At 37.7% G+C, this 21,875-nt stretch overlaps 1 protein-coding gene across 4 annotated transcripts in view; it reads left to right on the top strand.

Annotated features, from left to right (window-relative positions):
• SETD2 (SET domain containing 2, histone lysine methyltransferase) overlaps positions 1 to 21,875 on the top strand; it is a 124,193-nt gene that overhangs the window by 31,134 nt on the left and 71,184 nt on the right. For all 4 annotated transcript variants that reach the window (XR_004300426.1, XM_032412597.1, XM_032412598.1 and 1 more), the window contains exons 2-9: positions 926 to 941; positions 2,691 to 7,060; positions 10,833 to 10,964; positions 12,307 to 12,435; positions 13,657 to 13,780; positions 14,722 to 14,799; positions 16,668 to 16,765; positions 19,397 to 19,523. Coding sequence is in view for 3 of the 4 variants with exons in the window: in XM_032412597.1 (XP_032268488.1) it covers positions 926 to 941; positions 2,691 to 7,060; positions 10,833 to 10,964; positions 12,307 to 12,435; positions 13,657 to 13,780; positions 14,722 to 14,799; positions 16,668 to 16,765; positions 19,397 to 19,523 (5,074 nt within the window). In the remaining variant the exon portion in view is untranslated. The remainder of the gene's footprint in view (positions 1 to 925; positions 942 to 2,690; positions 7,061 to 10,832; positions 10,965 to 12,306; positions 12,436 to 13,656; positions 13,781 to 14,721; positions 14,800 to 16,667; positions 16,766 to 19,396; positions 19,524 to 21,875) is intronic.

Raw genomic sequence — 21,875 nt, 5'->3', positions numbered from 1 at the left:
GCCCATAGAGTGGTCTGCTTAAAATACTAATCTGGCTATCATAACCTAAAGCCCTTTTGTAGCTTCCCTTTCCCCAGTATGCCTTGGTGCACTGGTATACACCAGACTTTTGGCTTTTGATTCCTCAGTCTCAGGACACAGTGTGGTTAGCTTTGTTAGGACATAACTGTGTGCTCTGAGGGCCACATGGCGTGATGTGGAACAGAGTGTATACCTTGTACTCAGCAAAGGGACTGTTGAATGGAGACTACAAAGGACTGAGAACACCTAATTCCTAAAATAAAATATATTTCTTCTCATGAGAATCTGGCCTTTGGACCTGGCTACTGCCCCCTACTTCACCTAATTATTGGCTTCTTTCTGCCTTATACTTCATACTCAGGTAATGTTGAACTGTTTATAGTTTTCTTGTACATGTTGTTCTATGTTTTAATCTCTGTGCCTTTGTGGAGAACCTTCCTCTGCCTAGGATCTCCCCATAGGTATATTCTTCAGAAACTACTCTTTTAGGAAGGATTCTTTGCTTTCCTATCTTTCTACTAAACTGAGTTACTAAACTGAGTTATCTCCCTCTTTGCTGTTACACTGTGCATATTTCTATCCTTGTATGTATTTTATTATGTTGGAATTAACTTTTGTAACAAAAGTATATTTTGTATTTACAGGACACTAAGCTTCTTAAGGGCAGGGATTCTGCTTTATTCACCTTTTATTTCACAGTACATGGTGCTATCTTCAATAAATATTTGCTATACTAAATGTAATTGAAACTTTGAAGGAATGGACAGCCCGTAATTGAATACCATGTCGAATAGGTTGTAGGTATCCTAGGTTTTAATAAAAAACAACTTTGGTTTCATTTGGTTTTAAGTATTTATGATTTCTGTTTATTCTTTTGCATGCTTTCTTGGCTGGATGGCAATAGAGAAGAAGAAAATGAGGTAAGTGTAATTTAACTAGTTATTCAGTAATTATTGGATTAAAAACTCAAAATTGATGGGACACCTGGGTGGCTCAGTTGGTTAAGTATCTGACTCTTGATTTTGGCTCAGGTCATGATCTCAGGGTTGTGAGGCCGAGCCCTGTGTCGGTCTCCGAGCTGGGCATGGACCCTGCTTAAGATTCTCTCTCCCTCTCCCTGCTTTCGCGTGTGCGTTCTCTCTCTCTCAAACAAAAAAACAAAAAAACCCCACAATAACTCAAAATTTAGCTATCTTTTTTTTTTTAAGCTTTTATTTTTTAAGTAATCTCTACACTCAATGTGGGGCTCAAATTCAACAACCCTGAGACCAAGTGTTGCACACTCTACCAACTGCGCCAGCCAGGCACCCCTAGCTATCATTTTGAATGTGAAATGAAGTAATAGTTTTTGCTGAATTCTTGGATCTGTAGTAACTCATTCCAGTGAGGAACATTTTATATCTCAAGAAAATGGTTTTTAAACTTTGGAGCTTCAAAAGTTTTAGGCAAGGTAGAGGAAACTGGCAGCTCTGGAGACAGTATTTACCTGTTTTTATGTATTGAGCTACCATGTAAGATTTCATTTGACAGGTGGATTCTGTTTCTTAAAAGTATTTGAAGGCCACTGCTCTGTGATAATGTGTGAGAAAACATTTACTTTCCCACTTGAATTGTTACTGTATAATGTTGAAAACTGATTTCAGATTTTACCTTATTGAGGGGAAAACTGTTCTCTTAAACAGCCGAAGTTGATTAAAGAACATCAATTAGAAAAATGTTGCAGATGGCCAGTGTACCATCTTTAATTTAGGCTTGAGTGTGTTGCTGTGGATTTTTCTGATGTTCTCTCTACCACCTAGGTTATGCCTTTAACTTCTAAAGCCCACTATTTCCTTTGGTGGTTTGGCAAATAGTGGAGGGAAAAATCTTCTTAAATGTATACTTTGTGGTTCATACTCATACAGTAGGATTGGACTGTAAATTAGCATGGCCTGAGTATGTGGGGCCCAGGCAGAAACAGTGGTAGTGTGCTAGGATGGAGTAATTTACAGGAAGGCAGAAAAGTCTGGTCCTCATTTGCTGACCTCATCTATAAAGTAAGATGGGAGACTGCTCTATACCAGTGGTTTTCAAATCTGGAAAGTCCATTGGAATTGCCTCAAATGCTTATTTCCCAAAACCAAACAAAACATACATTCTTACCTTCCCTTAGGTCTAGTGAATTTCTATTCCTTGGAGTTTTGTCGCAGATCCATATTTTACCAAGCACCTAAGTGATGCTATGTGATGCCAGGATGACTTCTGCTGTTTCTTCTCAGAATAGAGGAACAAACTATTCTCCTCATTGAGTTGTTAGCTATTGCTCTCTAGCTACTTGTCTTTTTGTGTTGTATCTTGAAGTATATAGGATTTTTTTTTTCTTGTTAAAAATTCTGCCTGGAAAAAAAAAGTTATAAAAATGGATAAATTCTTTGTGTAACAGACAAGAATAGAAAAAATATGGGTAATTGTTGAAACTGGGAGTGGGTACTTAAGGGATTTATTATACTATCCTCTATACTTTTGAGTATGTTTGAAATTTTCTATAATAAAGAAGTGCTTATCTAGCTTAGTGAAATTCATACTGTCCTTAAAAAGGACTTTTCATTTTCCTGACATTTTAAACTGTGATGCTAGTCATTTGAAAGTAACTTATTGTTGTAGTAACTGCGTGTTTTGTTCATTTGTAGGCAAAGATTGAAAACGTGCAGAAAACAGGTTTCATCAAAGGACCAATGTTCAAAGGTGTTGCTTCTAGTCGATTTTTACCCAAAGGCACCAAGACAAAAGTTAATTTGGAGGAACAGGGACGACAGAAGGTGTCTTTCAGCTTCAGCCTTACAAAGAAAACTTTGCAGAACAGGTTTCTGACTGCACTTGGCAACAATGAAAAGCAAAATGATACTCCAAACTCCCCAGCTGGACCTCTTCAAGTAGACTTGACCCCTAAAATTAAAATGGACATTGGAGATACCTTATCTACTACAGAAGAATCTTCCCCACCAAAATCAAGGGTAGAATTGGGCAAAATTCATTTTAAGAAACATCTGCTGCATGTGACATCCAGGCCGCTGCTGACGACTGCCACAGCAGTGGCCTCTCCACCTCCTCCCATAGTACCATTACCAGCAGTCATAGCAGAGTCAACAACTGTAGACTCGCCACCCTCATCTCCCCCTCCACCACCTCCACCTCCCCAGGCCACAGCACCCTCACCACCAGCACCAGTAACAGAGCCAGTGGCCTTGCCACACACACCAGTCCCAGTTCTGATGACAGCACCAGTAGATGTAGCAGTTAGAGCACTGAAGGAACCACCAGTTACAACTGTACCAGAATCTTCAGAAGTGGACACTAAGCAGGATGCTGCTGTATCTAATAGTTCAGGAGAACACATAACTCAAAATTTGAATGAGCAAGTAGATATTCCCTTACAGAAAGAAGATTCCCATATTGGGAAGGAAGAAGAAATTCCAGATAGTTCTAAGAGTAATCTGGGCTCCAAAAAAACAAGTTCTAAGAAGAAATCCTCACAATCTGAAGGCACCTTTCTTGCTTCAGAATCTGATGAAGATTCTGTACGGACTTCCTCAAGTCAAAGATCACATGATTTAAAATTTTCAGCAAGCATTGAAAAGGAAAGAGATTCAAAAAAGAGCTTAGCACCTTTAAAAAGTGAGGATTTAGGGAAATCTTCACGATCTAAAACAGAGAGAGATGATAAATATTTTAGCTACTCAAAACTTGAAAGAGATACTCGGTATATATCTTCTCGATGTAGATCAGAGAGAGAGCGAAGGCGGAGCAGATCTCGTTCTAGATCTGACAGAGGCTCTAGAACTAGTTTATCCTATTCCCGGTCGGAGCGATCCCATTATTATGACTCTGATCGTCGCTACCATCGGAGTTCCCCTTATCGAGAGAGGACACGCTATTCTCGGCCATATACAGATAACAGAGCTCGAGAGAGTTCTGACTCAGAAGAGGAGTATAAGAAGACCTACTCAAGGCGCACCTCCTCTCATTCCTTCTCTTACAGAGACCTAAGGACATCATCATCCTATTCTAAATCTGATCGGGACTGCAAAACTGAGTCCTCTTACTTAGAGATGGAGAAGAGAGGAAAGTATTCTTCAAAACTAGAAAGAGAATCCAAAAGGACTTCAGAAAATGAAGCAATGAAAAGATGTTGTTCTCCCCCTAATGAACTGGGATTCCGACGGGGGTCATCCTATTCCAAGCATGATAACAGTGCTTCCCGTTATAAATCTGCCCTTTCAAAATCTGTATCCAAGTCTGATAAATTTAAAAATTCTTTCTGTTGTACAGAATTAAATGAGGAAATCAAACCGTCTCATTCTTTTAATTTACAGGCTCCTTGTTCAAAAGGTAGTGAATTAAGAATGATTAGTAAAATTCCTGAAAGAGAAAAGACTGGGTCTCCATCTCCATCAAATCGATTAAATGATTCACCTACTTTTAAAAAGCTAGATGAATCACTTATTTTTAAATCTGAATTTATAGGACATGATAGCCATGATAGTATTAAGGAATTAGACTCTTTATCTAAAGTGAAGAATGATCAATTAAGAAGTTATTGTCCCATAGAATTAAATATAAATGGATCTCCTGGGGCAGAATCTGATTTGGCAACATTTTGCACTTCTAAAACTGACACTCTTTTGATGTCTTCTGATGATAGTGTGACTGGATCGGAGGTATCCCCTTTGGTCAAAGCATGGAAGCTTCCATCAAATGGATTTCAGAATATTAATAGATGTAAAGAGAAAGACTCAGATGATACTTGCATGCTGCATAGTAAGTCAGGAAGCCCATTTAGAGAAGCAGAATCTCCGGTGTCACCACACCAAGATAAACTCATGTCTTTGCCAGTTGTGACTATAGATTATTCTAAAACTGTAATTAAAGAACCAGTTGATATGACAGTTTCTTGCTGTAAAACCAAAGATTCAGATATATACTGTACTTCAAATGACAACAACCCTTCTTTGCATCATTCTGAAGCTGAAAAGATTGAGCCTTCAGTTACGAAAATTTCTTCAAATAGCTTTATGAATGTGCATTTGAAATCAAAAACAGTTATATGTGATAATAGAAATCTGACAGATCAGCACTCAAAATTTGCATGTGAGGAATATAAGAGTGTTGGTAGCACTAGCTCAGCTTCTGTTAATCATCTTGATGATTTATATCAACCTATAGAGAGTTCAGGCATTGCTTCCTCTCTTCCAAGTCTTCCACCAGGAATAAAAGTGGACAGTTTAACTCTCTTGCAATGTGGAGAGAACACATCTCCAGTTTTGGATGCTGTGCTGAAGAGTAAAAGCACCGAGTTTTTAAAGCATGCAGAGAAAGAAACAATAGTAGAAGTAGGTAGTGGCCTGCCTGATTCAGGAAGGGGATTTGCTTCTTGGGAAAATAGGCATAATAATGGGTTATCTGGGAAATGTGTGCAAGAGGCTCAAGAAGAAGGGAATTCCATATTGCCTGATAGAAGAGGAAGAGCAGAAATCTCTTTAGATGAAGAAGGAGGAAGAGGACATGCGCATACTTCTGATGATTCAGAAGTTGTATTTTCTTCTTGTGACTTGAATTTAACCATGGAAGACAGTGATGGTGTAACATATACCTTAAAATGTGACAGCAGTGGGCATGCCTCAGAGATTGTATCTACTGTCCATGAAGATTATTCTGGTTCTTCTGAAAGTTCAAGTGATGAAAGTGACTCTGAAGATACAGATTCTGATGATAGCAGTATTCCAAGAAACCGTCTTCAGTCTGTTGTGGTAGTGCCAAAGAATTCTACTTTGCCCATGGAAGAAACGAGTCCTTGTTCTTCTCGGAGCAGTCAAAGTTACAGACACTATTCTGACCACTGGGAAGATGAGAGATTGGAGTCAAGGAGACATTCATATGAGGAAAAATTTGAGAGTGTAGCAAGCAAACCCTGTTCTCAAACCGAGAAGTTCTTCCATCATAAAGGGACAGAGAAGAATCTGGAAATTTCTTTCACACAGCCCAGCAGAAAACAAATAGATAACCACCTGTCTGAAATTGCTCATCCTCAGAGTGATGGGGTTGATAGTACAAGTCATACAGATGTGAAATCTGACTTTCTAGGTCATCCAAATTCTGAGGAAACCACAAAAGCCAAAATAGCTTCTAGGCAGCAAGAAGAGCTGCCAGTTTATTCTTCTGATGATTTTGAAGATGTCCCAAATAAGTCTCGGCAACAGATCACTTTCCCTAACAGGCCAGATAGTAGATTGGGAAAAACAGAGTTGAGTTTTTCTTCCTCTTGTGAGATCTCCCGAGTGGATGGTTTCTGCTCATCAGAAGAGCTCCGCAACCTAGGGTGGGAATTCTCTCAACAAGAAAAGCCCACTACCACGTATCAGCAGCCTGACAGCAGCTATGGAGCTTGTGGTGGCCACAAGTATCAGCAAAGTGCAGAACATTACGGTGGGACACGTAATTACTGGCAGGGCAACGGCTACTGGGATCCAAGATCAGCAGGTAGACCTCCTGGAACTGGGGTTGGGTATGATCGAATTCAAGGGCAGGTACCGGATTCCTTAACAGATGACCGTGAGGAGGAGGAGAATTGGGATCAACGTGGAGGATCTCATTTTTCAAGCCAATCCAGTAAGTTTTTTCTATCCCTTCAGAAGGACAAGGGGTCAGTGCAAGCACCTGAAATAAGCAGCAATTCCATTAAGGACTCTTTAGCTGTGAACGAAAAGAAAGATCTTTCAAAAAACTTAGAAAAAAATGATATGAAAGATAGAGGGCCTCCTAAAAAAAGGAGACAGGAATTGGAGAGTGATTCTGAAAGTGATGGTGAACTTCAGGACAGAAAGAAAGTTCGAGTGGCGGTAGAGCCGCGGGAAACAGCAATGCCCCCAGGCTCAGCGCTGGTTGGGCCTTCTTGTGTCATGGAGGACTTCAGGGACCCACAGCGATGGAAAGAATATGCCAAGCAAGGGAAGATGCCCTGTTACTTTGATCTGATTGAAGAAAATGTTTATTTAACAGAAAGGTAAGCTTGCTTAATACTTGTCCAACAAATTTTAACCTCTTTTTGTTAAAAAAATTAGCTTTCAACAGTTCAGAATATGTGAGGTCAATCATATGAAATATAGTAAAATTGAAAAAGTATATACCTATTTAGATTTGATGTCATAGGGTCCTTCCCTCAGTATCCCTTCTCTCATCCCCACCCCCCGGAAGGGGATGTCGAAATTATTTTTTATTTGGGGTGGGGGGTCTCATTATCTCTTTGGTTCTGAAAGTATGATTTAGGCCAGCCCTATTTTTCTTAAATTCCTTTTACCTGTGTAACTGTGATGAAAAACAAAACAAAATCTCAGCAAAATAGTCTGCTCTTAGAGAAGAAAAAAGTAGTTGTGCTGGATTTTTTTTCCTTTTCAAAAATGCTCAGAATGAAGTGTCTTTGAAAGGTACTTTATAAAGCTGGAACTAGACTAGAACACCGTTTTCTGCCTGGTTTTTTAGTCTATTGCTAATAGATTAAATTTGGCAATAGCATAACCACTATTTTAGAATTAAATGGTAAAATGGTTTACTACAGATCCCTAACATGAAATAGGTATAATGAGAATAGGAGTAATGAAAACATATTCCTCCAGAGCAGAGGTTTGCAGCCTGCTTTCTTTCACCCTTCCTCAACAGTCTTCTTCTTTTCCCAATATAAATATGTGTTGAATGTGCCTTTTTAAAAAAATCTGTAGTCTTCCAGCCTTTCACCTTCTCCTTTTGGAAATTTCTCCTCTATTTAAGAATCTAGCTAGCCATCATCCCTTTAAGTGTTAAACATTTTTTTTTATAATGAAATTTTTTTCACTGTGGTTAAGGTAAAGTTAAAATTAGGTCTCATGAGAAGTTTTTCATATTTAAACAAAAAAACTGTTTTTGGGTGCCAGGGTTCAGTTGGTTGAGCATCCAACTCTTGGTTTTGACTCAGGTCATGATCTCAGGGTTGCGAGATCGAGTCCCATGTCAGGCTCCATGATGGGCGTGGAGTCTGTTTGAGATTCTCTCTCTCCCTCTGCCCCTCCCTCTGCACACGTGTTCTCGCTCGCTCTCTCTGAATAAATAAATAAATCTTTAAAAAATAAAATAAAAATCTTTTTATGATATAGAGAGCCTCTTAGAGTTATATTCATTTACATCTAGTAAATTAGGTTTAAATTTAAAATATTGAATATTTTAAGTAGTAGTTTTTAGGAATTGGGTGAGTACATTGATGAAATCTCCAGGGTCTTTGTAAAAGACTAGAAGTAAAACTAATCAACCCAGTCCTCTGGGATTTACTCCGCAGTGAGATCCGGGTACATATAAGACCATACATAGAGATCTGGTTGGTGGGAACATTGGAGAGCCTTTTTGGAGTGGGAAGCATTTATATATATTCAACATTTTTTTTTTTTTTTAAGATTTTATTTATTTTTTGACAGACAGCGTGAGAGGGAACACAAGCAGGGGGAGTGGAAGAGGGAGAGGCAGGCTTCCCGAGGAGCAGGGAGCCCAATGCGGGGCTCGATCTCAGGACCCTGGGATCGTGACCTGAGCCGAAGGCAGACGCTTAATGACTGAGCCACCCAGGCGCCCCCTATATTCAACATTTTTAAAATGCCCATTGTTATATGCTGGGCCTTTAGGGGCCACCAAGAACACAGATTATTATAAAATGGTATTGAGTATAGTGAAAAAATTTTATGTTTAATGAAAATAGGGTTACCTGAATCTTTGCCCATTAGTCCTTACAGAGAAATACAAAATCAGGCTACTGCTGATTTTTCAAAATTACAGTTCTTAAAGTACTTGTGAATAGATATTTGGCTTATCTTTAGTTCTGTTTCTTCAGGCTAAGAATATTCATACACTCATTAATGAATGATACCTTGAATTGATGCAGATGAGTCATTCTTGTTACTCAAACTTAGTTGAAGCTATCAGGACACTCTTCAGGTACTTTATAAATTGGGACTGTAATAGAACATATGTTGACGATGAAAGCAGATTAGTTAGGAGATTAAGACAGCCACATAGAGCAGTTGTGCTCTTCACTGTCTGATAGTTGGAGAGTCAGACTGTCCTAATCTTTTTTTTTTTTTTTAATTTTTTCAATTAACATATAGTGTATTATTTGTTTCAGGGGTACAGGTCTGTGATTCATCAGTCTTACACGATTCACAGCGCTCATCATAGCACATACCCTCCCCAGTGTCCCATCACCCAGCCACCCCATCCCTCCCACCCCTCTCCACTCCAGCAACCCTCAGTTTGTTTCCTGAGATTAAGAGTCTTTTATGATTTGTCTCCCTCTCTGGTTTCATCTTGTTTCATTTTTCCCTCCCTTCCCCTATGATCCTGTCTTGTTTCTCAAATTCCTCATATCAGTGAGATCATATGATACTTGTCTTTCTCTGGTTGACTTATTTCAGACTGCCCTAATCTCAAGAAGGAGATCTTCAACCATCTTTGATTTTTTTTTTCTTTTTCTTTTTGACAAGGGTCAGAAAGAGTTCAACATAAAGGCCAGGAAATAATCACATTTTCACTTTTTCTTTGCAAACTCTGTCATAGGTATTTATGAACCCAATTTTGAACCATTCCCCCCCCCCCCCTTTTTTTTTTTTTAAAGATTTTATGTATTTATTTGACAGAGAGAGACACAGTGAGAGAGGGAATACAAGCAGGGGGAGCGGGAGAGGGAGAAGCAGGCTTCCCGTGGAGCAGGTAGCCCGATGCGGGGCTCGATCCCAGGACCTGGAATCATGACCTGAGCCGAAGGCAGACACTTAACGACTGAGCCACCCAGGCGCCCCCGAACCATTTCCCTTTTTATCCCCAAATCAGTTAGTCTGTGTTGAGAAAGTTTAGTCCTCTGATTATTCTGTAATACAGTTCTGTAAATTATGCTTCATTCTTTTTTTAATCATTCAATTTTCTTTTAAACAAGATTTTTAGAATTGTGGTGTTACTGAAAGATTCCCTAAAAGATTGAGTTAAACTCTTAATTAAAAAGTCTTATTTTTTAGGGGTGCCTGGGTAGCTCAGTCTGTTAATCGTCTGACTCTTGGTATCGGCTCATGTCATGATCTCAGGGTTGTGAGATCGAGCCCTGCGTCGAGCTCTGAGCTGGGCATGGAGCCTGCTTAAGATTCCCTCTCCCTTTGCTTCTCCCCCATTGCTTGTGTGTGCACGTGCTTGCTCGCTCGCTCTCTCTCTAAAAGAAAAAAAAAAAAAACCTCTTTTTAATTTATTTTTTTAGCAACTTCTTTTCTTTCTCAGTCTCTATTTATATTTTATAAATTAAATAAATACATCTTTTCTTCCTCAGCCATTATTTGCTCATCCAGGAGGACTGATTCTTAAACTTAATCAGCTATGTCACTTTTTGATTCTCACAAGTTTTCCTAATTTTCTTCTGAGACAAATATGACAGTTAACACTTGAAACTGCTCAGAATTTGAGGCTTAGCTGAAATGGACTAGGAAATGAGGGCTGAGTCCAAAATGATAGACTTGAACTTACCCTATCCTCCCATTTGCTGGGGCTAAAGATTGCCTCTAATTCTCTTTGCAACATAAGTCTTAGTGTTTTCAGTCTCACAGATGCTAGTGAGGAGATGTTGAATGTTTTGAATGTTTGACTTTTTTGAGTGTTTGACTTAACCAGAATCATTAAATGTGAAACTAAGGAGATTTTGCACATATTTGATTGTGTATGTTGTATCATTGCCGGGAGATTTCTTAAACCAATTCTTATGAAATTTTACTTAATAGAAAGAAGAATAAATCCCATCGAGATATTAAGCGAATGCAGTGTGAGTGTACACCTCTTTCTAAAGATGAAAGAGCTCAAGGTGAAATAGCATGTGGGGAAGATTGTCTTAATCGTCTCCTCATGATTGAATGGTAAGTAAATTAAAATGCCCTGATTTTGCTCATTCTATTAAATGTCTCAGAATCGTAGAAAGAATTAGTAATGAGTCAGATTTAACCTTTCTTCTTCTACCTATTGTCGAGTATTTATAAGCAATGAAATCTCCAACGTATAATATTGTTTATAAGGAGATAAATTTCCCTTGTGATGTACATTATAGTATACATTGTCAGTGCTCTGTAAAGTAGCCCTAATACTAACATAGTGACCTTTTATCTCTTATAACGTTCACGTCCTGAGAGGTAAGTGTTGGTATTTTTTAGCTTTTACTATAAAATGAGATAAAACCCTAGTATTTCAAAAGTGCATAAAGTTAAATGTCTTCCAAACCCCAATCCCTCTATTTCTTGTCCTTCCAGATACTTTTTATGCCTATACCAACATTCATAGATATTTCCACTTTTTATGTATAGAAATGAAATCTTTACCATATGTACTTTTTTGAATTTTACCCCCTCACCCCAGCCCAAACACACATGAACACACAAATATGTTTTGGAGACCTGTTCAGAGCTACACATACAGACCTACCTAAATCTTCCCTAGGCTGCTTTATATGTCTATTTATAGTTAACTCATAATTATTCATCTTCTATTGTGAGGCATTTGCTTCTATATTTTTCTTATAAACCATAGCATCTTTACATTAAAAAATGTGTGATTAATTTTTTTTACCAATTTGATGAAAAATTGTATCATTTTTAACATGGAGAGAATATGAAGGTGATTTATAGTGTAGATACCTTGTTTTTAGTGTTAATAAAGTGTTTTCTTTCAAACTCAGTTTTTGGTTTTGCTCATGTTCTAGTGTTCGGCGCATAAAACCATACCTCAGAAAAATAAAGAGAAAGCACATTGGTATTCCTTTATCTAAACTAAAAGTAGAGATGACAAGATGACAAGAAGAGGAGACACAAGAGTTAGCACTATTCTCCAAACTTGACATTGTTGCTGTGGCCTCTGTGTTTTTCTGACTTGACTTTTCAACCTTGCTAAAGAGATAGGAAGTATAAGATACCTTTCCTCATCTGTTTCTCATAGTCAAACTTAGAGTAGTTATCAGGATCAGGTTCAAATTTAAGCTGGCGTTCAGAGCTCTTCATGGATCAACAACCTGCCCTTCCATCTTCCAGCAGCCCATTTTTCTTACCACTCATCTTCTGCTGTTTTGTTCTCCATTCCTCAGGTGGGCCTTGTTTCCTATTTCTGCACCCAGGCAGGCACCGTTGTATCTCGTTTGTTTTGTTTTTATCCACATCCTATGTGTCATTAGAGATTCTGCTTTGAAGAATTAATTTTCTCTTCTCATTTCAGTTCTTCTCGGTGTCCAAATGGGGATTATTGTTCCAATAGACGGTTTCAGAGAAAACAGCATGCAGATGTGGAAGTCATACTCACAGAAAAGAAAGGCTGGGGCTTGAGAGCTGCCAAAGACCTTCCTTCGTAAGTTATGTTTTAATCCTCTTTCACTTCATTTTTGTGTTGTTGAAGTTGGTTAGCTACTTTGTAGGAAAATAATGTATCTGATACACTGAGTTTAATAATGATTACTGTGGGGGCACCTGGGTGGCTCAGTTGGTTAAGCATCTGCCTTCGGCTCAGGTCATGATCCTGGGGTCCTAGGATGGAGCCCCCCGTCGGTCTCCTTGCTCAGTGGGAAGCCTTCTTCTCCCTCTGCCTGCAGTGTCCCCGGCTTGTGCTCGCTCGCGCTCTCTCTCTCTGACAAGTAAATAAAAAAAAATTTTTTTTTAAAGAATTTTAAATATTTACAGCTGTTTCCTAAAGCACTTTAGCTTTTCGAAACTTCTCACAAAGAACCCTATTTTGGTAAAATACACTAGGACTAAATATTTCCAGGTTTCCCACATTTTCCTACTCGTATAACTTCCATATGCTGATAGTAGTGTCAGTTTCATGTTTTAGTTCCAAACTATTTAGATGTTCACTGGTACAGCATTCCTGGTGAACAGGACATATTGTCAGATATGCACAGGATGAAGAGGACTTTGGAGCTAATCTGCTAGTTAGCGTTAAATACCATGACATTCTCTGTATATATTATACCTATTTCTTCTCTACTGACGATACTGAATAAGCAAGGAAAGACCAATCACGGGTGGAGGGTAACTGAAAGACGCCAAGGAGAGAGACTAATCCTAATTATTGATAAATACTAGAGAAAACTCACAGAGAATGCAGTGAGAGAAAAGGTCTATTTGACCTTTAACAGCAGAGACCTTTGAGTAAAAGCAGTAGAAGGGCTGCTATATTTAAATTGCCATCTTTTCTCTTAGAACATAAAGCCTCTAATATTTCAGTGCCTTCTGATTTCTTCAGTGCTGTTTCTTAGCTGTAAATCACTGTTTTCATGATAATAAACCAGACTTGAGTGTTTGTTTTAATATCTAGTTAGATCAGGGATACATATTTTGGTAATATGTATAAATGTAAAAGTGTCTTACAATCAACATTTTTAAAAAAGTATTAGGAAGGAGAAAACCTCAGATGCTAGGTACTTTACATATATTTTAATTATATCTTGTATAATATCAAATTTATCCACTTTGCAATATTTCGTTAAATCCATTATTTTTTTATGTGGATGTATGTTTTCCATATAGCTCCTAGGCAGGAAGTGCTATTGTTTCCCTTTTGTTTTGCCAGGAACACCTTTGTCCTAGAATACTGTGGAGAAGTACTTGATCATAAAGAGTTTAAAGCCCGGGTAAAGGAGTATGCACGAAACAAAAACATCCACTACTATTTCATGGCCCTCAAGAATGATGAGGTGAGCAACATGAATGTGTTTGCTTTGAAACAGATCTGGAAATTATTGAGTTTGAAAGGGTCATTGATATGGACAGATCTTTAAAAGACATTAAGTGACAAAAAAGGGGCAGAATAATATATATAGTTTTTGTTTACAAAAAGAGTGGGAGAGGGAGATATTTACATATATGTGTAAATGTAAACATACATGCTTCGTATTACAACTCTTAAAAATTACTGATGCCCCCAAAGAGTTTTTTTGATATGGGTTATATTTGTCAATACTTACATAAAAATTAAAGCTGAGAAATTGAAAAATATTTATTAAACCACTGAAAAGTAATAAGCCCATTATATGTTGACATTAGTGTTTTTATGAAAATAAAGCATTTTCAAATAATTTTTGTTTTAAACATGAGGAGTGCCATTGTTTTACATTTTTATAAATCTCTTTAATGTCTGGTATAATAAAATTTAGCTAGATTCTCGTATCTGTCACTATACTCAGTCCTGGAAAACGTAATTCTAGGTCCTACCCCAGGACCTGCTGAATCTAACTCTGGGGGTGGGTCCAGCAGGAACTTTAACGAGCTCTCCAGGGAATACAAATATACACTCTAGTTTGAGAGCTACTGCACTGTGGTATAACGTGCACTTTAAAATGGAGTTTTATACCCATGAAGTGAGATTGGAATATAAGAGGATGTAAGAAGTAGCTAAAAGTAAATGGAAGAGCTATTGATAGATATGGAGATAATTTTGTTTATAAGTAAGATGTTTATAAGTTAGCAGATCTCCCAGAGGAAGCAGTTGGATATTTGTCACTTGGATGTGTCTGTACATGAAAGAGGAGGAGGGGTTGGGAATGCAGGTCATACGTTGCCTAATGCCTTTCCTTTGCAAAATATACATGTATTTTAAGGTCTCATTTCTAATTCTTAAAATGATCCTTTTCCCTAGATAATAGATGCCACTCAGAAAGGAAACTGCTCTCGTTTCATGAATCACAGCTGTGAGCCAAACTGTGAAACTCAAAAAGTAAGTTGAGGTAGATTTAGAGTTTGGGATATTTGTTCAAGATTGCTGTTCTCTTAATTTTAGATTCTACATCAAGTCCATCAAGGGTACCTGTGGATTTTATTTTTTTAATCATTTTAATTGTTTTTTCCTACTCTATTGTTAAAAATCTTACTTTGAAATAAGTTTAGATTTATAAAATAGTGCAGAAACAATACAGAGTTCCATATACGTCACCTACCTTCCCCAAATGCTCACATTGTACATAACCATTATACAATTACCCAATCCAAGAAATATTGTTAACTGTTAACTCATCTAAAGTCTTTATTCAGATTTTGCCGTCTGTCATTTTTCTGGACTAGGATCCAATCCAGGAACTCCCATTGCATTTAACTGTCACCTCTCTTTGCCCATAAATTTTAGCTATTATTTCAAAGGTACCAAAATACAAAACTGAAATTTTATTTTGATGAAGTCCATCGTGTACTGTTATATTCAGATTTTTATCAGCTCTTATCCAGGTGCCAAATTTGGCTGTTTTAATAACAGAAGGGGCTGAATAGCCACAGATGAGAGGGATTACATGTGATGTACATGTGGTTACACTGCTTCTCAACAAGGCTAGGCTCTGGGTCTTGCTTATCTCTGTGTCCCTGTGCCTGGCACTTGACCTGTGTACTAATAGACCTAAATATGGCTCTTCTAAGAGTAGGAGAACCCAGTCCATAATCATTTAACCTAAGTTCTGGTTCTAGTTTTGCCTGCAGCTGGTGGCCGTATGTCTAACTGTGAGACTCCAACTATACTGTGTCCCTTCATCTCCTAAAGTCTGGGTTTTTTCATCAGTAACATGTTAACGTGGTCTGGACAGGAGCTCGACAGTTGAGTTACATCTTACATGTTCTGGAGCTACAAGTTCTAACCCCTGTCTATTTACTCCCATTTTAATTCTTGAGTTTCATGCATCTGTTCTCATGCTTTCCTTCCCTTTCACTACACTCATATGACATATGACTTCCGCTTCATGAAATTAAACATTTGGCATCATTGTTTACATGGTTCCATGCTCCATCTTATCTTAGAATACATTTACTTTTAACATAACATAAGGCAATACCAATTTGCTTATAATAGTCAATGATACCAAGCATTCCCTATTTGTCTATTTTTAGTACAAGTGAATATTTACTGTGCGGAAATATATTAGACAAGTTAAAGTAGCAGTTACTTTTATTAGAGACAAATTATAGATGATACCCAATCTGGTGGTATTAAATAAGAGTAACACTTAAATATGTTAGTTTATTTAAAGAAAAAATTCCCGTCACCCTGTTACCCCCTCCCCCACCCCCCCCTTCGTCTCATATCAGTTTGTTTCCCAGGGTCTATAGTTTCTCATGGTTCATCTCCCTCTCTGATTTCTCCATGTGCACTGGGTGTTATATGTAACTAATGAATCATTGAACACTACATCAAAAACTAATGATGTACTGGGGCACCTGGGTGGCTCAGATGGTTAAGCGTCTACCTTCGGCTCAGATCATGATCCCAGGGTCCTGGGATCGAGCCCCACATCGGGCTCCCTGCTCAGCGGGGAGCCTGCTTCTCCCTCTCCTTCTCCTGCTCCCCCTGCTTGTGCTCTCTCGCTCTCTCTCTCAAATAAATAAATAAAATCTTTAAAAAAAACAACAAACTAATGATGTACTATATAGTGGCTAACTGAACATAATAAAAAAAAAAAGAAAGAAAGAAAAAAGTTCCCTATTTGTTATTTGGAAAAGCTTTTATTGTCTAAAGGCACATGCATAATTAAGGCAGAGGATCTTTAAAGAAAAACACAGATTAATTAGTTACTAATTTCTTTTCTTTTAAAAACAATATCTCAGTGGACTGTGAACGGACAACTGAGGGTCGGGTTTTTTACCACCAAACTGGTTCCTTCAGGCTCAGAGTTAACATTTGACTATCAGTTCCAAAGATATGGGTGAGTATTGTTTTTATTCTGTTTTGCTGCTTCTGATGGGGAAATGGACTGTTCAGATATAGAGATATAAAACTTTGATGTGAATTTTAAAAAGTTATATGTACCACCAGGTCTTTACTCTTTCAGAAAGTTTTGTGTGTTTTTCCTACTGTATGACATTTGTAGCCATTAAGGGATTTGTACAGGAACTACATAATCTTCGTCTGAATTTCATGCTGTCTTATTTATATAATTATGTTTTGTATGTAATTAAAAAACTTTTTATTATGGAAATGTTTACTGTGTGTGTGTGTGCATGTAAAGAGAATAGTGTAGGGGCACCTGGGTGGCTCAGTCATTAAGCGTCTGCCTTCAGCGCAGGTCATGATACCAGGGTCCTGGGATCGAGCCCCGTGTCGTGCTCCCCGCTCAGCGGGAAGCCTGCTTCTCCTTCTCCCACTCCCCCTGCTTGTGTTCCCTCTCTCGCTGTGTCTCTCTCTGTCAAATAAATAAATAAATAAATCTTTAAAAAAAAAAAAAAAAAGAGAATAGTATAATAAATCCCTGTGTATCCATCATTTATCAGTTAAATAAGAGTAACACTTAAATATGTTAGTTTATTTAAAGAAAAAATTCTTTTACCAGCTCATGGCTAATCTTTTCTGATCTGTACCACATTGTACTGTGAAAGATAATTTTCTTGTTCTCTCTAACCAAACTAATAACTGATGCAGTAGCAATGAATACTCCTAGCATCTATATTGTGGTTTCATAGGACCCCACTAAAAGGAACAGGGTTCCTTGGAGAAGTGTCTGATTTCAAGTTAAGATAAATTGAACAAGGTGATCTTGGATTATTTTGTTGTGTCAGAAAACCAGTTATAAAAGATGAGAGTCATGTCAAAGGGACTTGGAGATAGCTTAAATAGGCTCTCATAATAGTGAGAGAGTTCTTATTAACACTTAAGCATCAATAAGGATAATAACTACAGTGGTTTGAAACCTATTATGTAAAACCCATGAGATTTAATGATACTTTAAAAATAAAACTGCATTAGTTGTAATAGAAGGGAACTGATTCATGATTTTTTTTTCATGTTTTAGCTATTTTTTATTGTGGAAAATGTCACATAACATAAAATTCACCTTTTTAACCATTTTTAAAGTATGCAGTTTAGTGGCATTTAGTACAGTTACATTTTGTACAACTATCACCACTATTTAGTTCCAGAACATTTTCATCACCCCAAAAGCAGACCCCATATGTATTAAGCTGTCATGCCTCATTTCCCCCTTTTCTTAGCCCTGGCAAACACTAATCTACTTTCTATATCGATGGATTTTTCTGGATGTTTCACATAAATGGAATCATACAAATGTGGTCCTTTGTGACTTCATTTAGAAAACATTCAATGTTTTCAAGGTTCATTCATGTTGTAGCATGTACCAGTATTTCATTCCTTTTTTATGGCTAAATAATATTCCACTGCATGTATATACCATATTTTGTTTATCCATTCATCTGTCAATGGGCATTTGGGTTGTTTCCACTTTTTTGCTGTTGTGGATAATGCTGCAGTGAACATTGGTGAATAAATCAATTCATGATTTTTAAAAAGTAGTTTAAAAAAGGAAAAAAAAAAGTCAAGCGTTTATCCTATCTTTCCCAAGTGAATTCTACTTTAGGTTAAACCAAATAGTTGATGAGAGGAAGTTCTTCTTTTGGAGATCATTTCAGCTAATAAATGAAGTAGTAATGGTATCACCATTTTGCAGCACCTCGTGAACTAATGGATCTAGGCAGTCAGTGGTGTAGCAGTCAGGGGATGAGTGCAGACCACGTTGTATGTAGGGCTCCATACTTTTTCCTCTTATGTTTGCACTGTCCTCTTTGAAGGAAGGGGTACTAGAAATCAAGTGCTGTTTGTGATGTCCTGCTCTGTTTATGGACTAATTTATTAATATTTATTATTATTTGTATATATTTATTAATAATTTATTTTAATAAATAAACTAAATCTATCAGTTTACTTTGGTACAGTTTTTCATGCTTTTCTCAGGTCACAGAATAAATGAATGACCATGATGGTTTGTACCCAGGCTTGTAGACTTAGGTCTGTGTTCTTTCCGCCACTTTTCCTTGACTCCATGGTTATATTTACTTATTACTATGTTTCTTATTAGTATCTCATCCTTATGTGGTTACTTTTAATAATCATGTGTTTCCTTTTAAGTGTCTTGGACATACTGAATTTTATATCTGTGTATATGTATTTATAACAATACATTTTGTTTATTCTGTGTGCCACTTAAATATTTACATAATAAGAGATGTTGAACTAATTAAGCAGTTTTGTTCTCAGCTCAAATATGTATATGATCTTTTATTTTTATACATTAGTAGGTACTCATGAAGAAATTACTCATTAACTTCTTGGCTGATTTTAATAAAGGAAGGTTGGAAAAAGAATATTTTTTAAGAGCAGTTTTCAGGCATTTCTTTAAATAGTATCAGGTTTTTTGGAGTCTCTTAAAATAATTACTTGTTTTAGGCTGAATTGACTTCTCTTTCGTATGTGATTGTTATATTGTTGACATATTTGTATGGTTTACTTTCACATAACTGACATCTTTTCTATGCTCTTTAAATAGAAAAGAAGCTCAGAAATGTTTCTGTGGGTCAGCTAATTGCCGAGGTTACCTGGGAGGAGAGAACAGAGTCAGTATCAGAGCAGCAGGAGGAAAAATGAAGAAGGAGCGATCCCGTAAGAAGGATTCAGTAAGTGTTTTATCCTTTCTTTCAGCTTTTATTACCATATATGTTTTTAGAAGGGAGGTAGCTTTTCTGATTGAAATTTGAAAAGTCAAACTATAACCAGAGAAAGTCAGGATCAGATAAGGTAATCAGGAAAAGAAGTATGGTTGCTATTTTTTTTTTTTTTTTTTTTAAAGATTTTATTTATTTGACAGAGAGAGACACAGCAAGAGAGGGAACACAAGCACGGGGAGTGGGAGAGGGAGAAGCAGACCTCCCGCGGAGCAGGGAGCCCGATGCGGGGCTTGATCCCAGGACCCTGGGACCACGACCTGAGCCGAAGGCAGTCGCTTAACCGACTGAGCCACCCAGGCGCCCTATGGTTGCTATTTTTATTTCAGGTTCATAGAGATTAGAATTAGGTACTAAGAACTATTGAAGTCATCTTGTAAACACATGGGCTAATAGTTTTTTTGGAACCTGTAAAACTCCTAATCCTAAGTACAAATAAAATGTTTATCTGCTAGCTTACTTAGCATAGTAATTGATAACCTTTTTTCTACCCCAGCTCACCTCAGTTACTACTGGGGGAAAGAGCTATCTTGTTAATAAAGGGACTCTTACCTGGGACAAGGACTTTGTGTTGTTTTTTAAAATCCCCCCTCCCTGTTTCTGAGGATTCCTTCACCAGAACAGTATTTCTCAGCCTCAGAACCACCTGGCAGGGCCCATAGTGAAAATGCACATTTCCGGGTCCATCCCCAGACCTATGAATCTTAGTGGAGGGCTAGGAGCAGGGACTAGGGGACTGAGGGGATTAGTCAGCAAATTCCCCTATGATTCTTTTTTTTTTTTTTTAAGATTTTATTTATTTATTTGAGACAGAGACAATGAGAGAGAGAGAGCACATGAGAGGGGGGAGGGTCAGAGGGAGAAGCAGGCTCCTTGCTGAGCAGGGAGCCCGATGCGGGACTCGATCCAGGGACTCCAGGATCATGACCTGAGCCGAAGGCAGTCGCTTAACCAACTGAACCACCCAGGCGCCCTCCCCTATGATTCTTTAGCAGTTAGCTCATGCCTGGGCTTTTTAGGAACCAATACAGTAAGAATTATAAATGGCTGCATAAATTAAGTATAAATTACTGTTTAGATGAGGAGATAGAAGACGTATTGGGGCAAGGGGATAAAAATGTAATTGTTAAAAGGTGATGTCAGTAAGCCCAAATTAATTGGGGAGAATTAATTATGGAACATCTGAATTCTGTAAGAAGATAGAGATAGCAAAAAGCATTGGAAAGGGCAATTGAAAAATAAAAAAGGCCATTTAAAAAGTGCCAAAAAGGAAAATTTCAACAAATACGCATGTTTTCAGACTACCCAAGATGAACACATGTTCTTTAGAGTATTGTGTGTGCTTCAGCTGTCTTCTTGGAAAGCATATATACCGTAATAGTCTGCCAGGCACTCTGCTAAGCACTTGACACATTAACTCATGTAATTCTCAGAATAAGCCCTGAAATTGGGTACAAGGATTTTTCCTTTTTTACAGATGAGAACACTAAGGCATCACCCAGTAGGTAATGGAAATGAACTAGTTCTTGTCTTTGCTCTTTTCTTTTTTTTAAAGATTTTATTTATTTTTTTGACAGAGAGAGAGAGAGAGACAGCTAGAGAGGGAACACAAGCAGGGGGAGTGGGAGAGGGAGAAGCAGGCTTCCCTCTGAGCAGGGAGCCCGATGTGGGGCTCAGTCCCAGGACCCTGGGATCATGACCTGAGCCGAAGGCAGACGCTTAACGACTGAACCACCCAGGCGGCCCTTGTCTTTGCTCTTAACCATTATGTTGCACTGCAAGTTGTAGAGATCATTCCATTCTCTCCCAACTCAGACAGTTGTGGTCCTAACAGCCAATGTTTCTGTGCGCCAGAAAATAAATTCTAAAATTTATTAAGTTGTTTTGTACAGAGTTTTAGAAATGGTGTAATATGTTTATTTCTGCAATTTGTTTTTTTACTCTTAAAATTTGATCCACATTGATAAATATGTAAACATATTTTTAACTGCTATAAAGTTTTTCATATAAGCTTATTTATATATAGTCCTGCTAATGAACACTAGTGTTTTTAAGCTTTTGCTATTAATGTCACAGTTAGTATCTGTACATTTCTCTTCTGCACATGTTTCTTTCAAGGTGTATCCATGGAAGTGGAGTTACTGGGTCATAGCCTGTTAGCCTTCTTGACTTGACTGTTGCAGGAAATTTTTCTTTAAGCTCCATTAAGATTGCTTTTATTTTTAACTCTCACTTTCCTATAATGGATAGTTTATCAGAACAGCCACAAAATAGTCATTAAACGTGTTGACCTATGCTAAAATC

The sequence above is a fragment of the Phoca vitulina genome, unplaced genomic scaffold (genome assembly GCF_004348235.1).
Source record: "Phoca vitulina isolate PV1807 unplaced genomic scaffold, GSC_HSeal_1.0 scaffold13, whole genome shotgun sequence".
NCBI lineage: Eukaryota > Metazoa > Chordata > Mammalia > Carnivora > Phocidae > Phoca > Phoca vitulina.
This window is presented reverse-complemented; position numbering and strand designations above follow the sequence as displayed.